At 31.1% G+C, this 3,947-nt stretch overlaps 1 protein-coding gene across 1 annotated transcript; it reads left to right on the top strand.

The window, feature by feature from the left end:
* Positions 1-2,423: 2,423 nt before the first annotated feature.
* Positions 2,424-3,236, top strand: LOC133815868 (heavy metal-associated isoprenylated plant protein 28). Its single transcript, XM_062248649.1, has 2 exons — positions 2,424-2,522; positions 2,637-3,236. Exons 1-2 carry the CDS (start codon positions 2,517-2,519, stop codon positions 3,066-3,068), a joined length of 438 nt encoding a protein of 145 aa, XP_062104633.1. The 5' UTR covers positions 2,424-2,516; the 3' UTR covers positions 3,069-3,236.
* The last annotated feature ends 711 nt before the right edge of the window (positions 3,237-3,947 follow it).

Here is a 3,947-nt window from a genome sequence, read left to right on the forward strand (position 1 = left end):
CTCCTGAATTTCAACTTAAATTTCAACTTTCCTTTATCAATTATGTCATCAAAACATAACAAAATCAATAACCACTAATATATAACATTTTATAGTTTTAGACTTTCAAAGAACAACATCTCAACCATTCGATATCAGTTTTACCTCCAAAACTCTATGATACTCACCTTCACTAAATCTATGAATTTCCCAAGAGAAGTTAGATTAATAAACACAAGTTAATGGAAAACTGACACAGTAACAAACATGACAGAAAATCCATTTAGATTAAATTGTCTTGATATGAATGAAAATGGGAAAGAACGAACATCTAAAGTTTCACCTCATATTAATAATACTTAAAACTGCAATAGACACATGGTCCCTTAAAAATGAACAAAAACATAAACTTAATTATGCAAAACGTTGAACCATTGGGCAAACAAACACAGGTTAATTCTCAGTTTCTCTGTACCATAAGCCTCTCTCGCTCTCTCTATATATATATATATATAAATTCTCCTGATAAGTTCCACAAATCCTAAGCTATACTGTAAGTAACACACTTGCAAGCAAGAAAACTTAACTCAAATAGAAATAAAACCAAGAACAAAACAAACCCTTACGGCAAAGTAATTTTTTTTTTGCATGTATAACACAAAAGGTCCACACTTTGCAGGAAAAAAATCATAGACAATATTAAGGTGACAGAGTGACACTTTGCAGTGGGAATACCTTGATTTCTTCGCCTCCCTCAACGAAAACCGGAAAAATTCTCTCTTCTCTCAATACCTGTATAGCTCAAGCTGAGAAGAAGAAAATATGGGTCAATAGAAAAAATGTAGGTATCCAAAAGACCAAAGCACGTTTTCTTATTAATAAACGAAATAAAATAAAAATAGATCGAACAGAGATTCCAAGACAATAATCATGACAAACCAACCACAAGAGTGAGTATACTGTAGAGTGCGCCACTGTATTAGGTCTGTTTTTATGTTTATATAATATACAAAAGCACATGAGTTCATCATTTCTAATCCTTGTCCATTTCTCTCACTTTTTTCCCTTGTTTTGTTTTCCTCTTATCAGAAATAAAACGCATATATTTGAGAAACTAATATATATAATATACATATCAAAAACTAAATCATATCATTTCATTTGCTATAAATCAAATAAACTATGGAATACCTTGTTTTCAAGCTGAGAAGAAGAAAATGGAGAAGGAGACCAAACCCATTTCTCCCGAGAATGAAACAAAATCACTGGAAATGATCTCACGGCTGAACTTTGAACAAACAAAGTTCAGTGAAGAAGAAAGGATAAATCAAACAAAGTTCCATTACGTTACATGTAGCATATATATCAAAGTAAAAAAAAGGAGAGAGATAGATACAATCTGACTACATGACTAACTGATACACAAATTGACTAATATCTGACAAAAACATTTATAGCTTCTTCATCTCGTGGTGTATACCACTTATAATAAATATCGGTAATGATAACAATAATAATAATAAACTAATACAAACCCCCTACAACTAATATATAATAATAAAACTCTTACTAAAATCTGACTAAATCAGACGTAATGATAACAATAATAATAATAATAAACTAATATATATACTTAAAAACCGTAGGTAGAACGCCCGCACCAAAGAAACCCCATTGTTGCCCCCTATAATTGTTACCATAATCAAAGTTTGTTGTAGTGTAATTAAAAGTAAATATTTTTCCTAATTATACAACTCTTAATTAGTAAATTAATATACGATATCACATGTGCACTAGTACTATATATTTGGTATTCTCCCCACATAATGAGGCTAATTCCATTGAGTAATGAGTAGTTGTGGAGACTAAACCAGCACCGAAAGCAGCATTAAGCATGATCCGGTAAGGTCGCTTTCATGTGCATTAATTACTACGTTTCTCAACCTATATCCCAACGGTCAACTCAACTCTAAACTCTCATCCATATACCATTATATATCTATATATGTTAATCATTAACCATTTTCAATTATATTAGAAATATTCATATATATTATTATCAAAGAGCCAGTACTCACTTATTATGTGAACTTATACATTATTATATATAATGGAAGAAGAATACAATAGAAAAAAAAGAAAGTCAATGTTAGATTGAAAACCTTAATTTGTAAGGTAAGGTAGGCAGGCATGGACGCCCATGGAGAAAACAGTAATGAGGAACTCTCTCTCTTCTTTTGATATTAAATAACACGTGGAGGCTTTCTATTGGTGTAGTGTGCATGGATTAATAAATAAAATAAAATGGTTTGCTTCATGGTATGGATCCATTTCTGTCACCTGCAAGGCAGAAGTCGGTGCATAAAATTCATAGTATATTATGTAAAGACCAAGAAAAATATTTTAAATAATTGTCAATATCATGGGCAATGACTATATGGATAATCGATGTGTTTGTGTGAGAGAGAGAAAAAAAGTCTATATATACTGAAAGTGACAAAACTTATATAGATACATACACATCATATTCATACAATATGACGGTAAGCATATGTATATATATAGTAGTAGTTGGCATCATATATATGGATTTTGAATCATATGTATATATATATGAGTTTATTAATTAATTAACTATTATGATGTGATATGATCAGATCATAGAGATGAGAGTTCACATAGACTGTGCCGGGTGCCAAAGCAAGGTGAAAAGCACACTCGAAAAGGTGAAAGGCGTGGACGACGTAGACATAGACATGAACTTGCAGAAGGTGACGGTGACCGGTTACGCCGACCAGAAGAAGATTCTAAAGGCGGTGAGGAAGACGGGTAGGCGAGCGGAGCTGTGGCAGCTGCCGTACCACCCCGATGACCACAGTATCATTAGCCAACACCATTTCAATGGCCCGGTCGCACACCACGCTCCGCAGCCTTCTTCTTCGTACAACTACTACAAACATGGCTATGATAACAGCTATGACCGCGCTCAGTACTATAATCCTGGCCTCTCCAGCTCCACCACCATCTTTGGCCACCAAACTGGTGCTGCTTTTAGTGATGAAAACCCTCACGGTTGTTCTATCATGTGATGATGGTCGATCATATCATCATAATAATTAAGGCATCAAATATTTATTACTTTGCTTGATTGTTATGTGATTATCTTTGTCATAACGTTGTTGGATATGTTGTTGTTGTTTTGTTATATATATGCAAATAGTTCTTTTGGTAAAAGTTTTATGAATGCAAGTTCTATTGATTAAAGAGAAATGTGTGCAATCAATTTTAAATTACACTAATAGTAACTTGTTATATATTTATAGTGTTGAACACCACTAAACTCTTAGTAATTCTACTGATATTGGTGTAATTTAATATCTGGAGTCTTTCAATTTATTTTTTTGATTGAAATGTTAGCACATGTGCAAGCAATAGCTTCCTAAATGCCCATTTTCTACTAGCTAATAATTATGTAAATTTTTCTTCTTCCTCTCTCACTAAATCAAAGCTATAATAATTGAAAGTTTTAGTATACGTAAAAGAAAATCTATATACTTGTTGCTTAATTTAATTAATGTTTCTTCGCTTGGAATTGAAGATTTGAATTATGAACTCTTATTATCTGTCTTAGCGTGAACAACGATAATGGTGATATCATATTACAACTAATATATATCTTACAAATATTTATTATTGAAAAAATTGTATATATATAGATAAAAAAAATTAATGCATTCACTAAAAATAGATTGGAGAAATTAAAACGTTTTGAAAGTGTTTTTTAGTTATAAATATCTGTATTTTTATATTATTTAAAAAATGGAAGAAAAAAAACAACTTTAGTGTATTCAATGCAGTGCTAAATATATTTTTTAATTTTGTGGTAGAATTACATATATATATATATATATTTTGTAATGTTGTGCTAAAAAAAGTGAGATAAATTTGTTATATATTAATAGTTAATA

This window comes from Humulus lupulus, chromosome 2, assembly GCF_963169125.1.
Source record: "Humulus lupulus chromosome 2, drHumLupu1.1, whole genome shotgun sequence".
Lineage (NCBI taxonomy): Eukaryota > Viridiplantae > Streptophyta > Magnoliopsida > Rosales > Cannabaceae > Humulus > Humulus lupulus.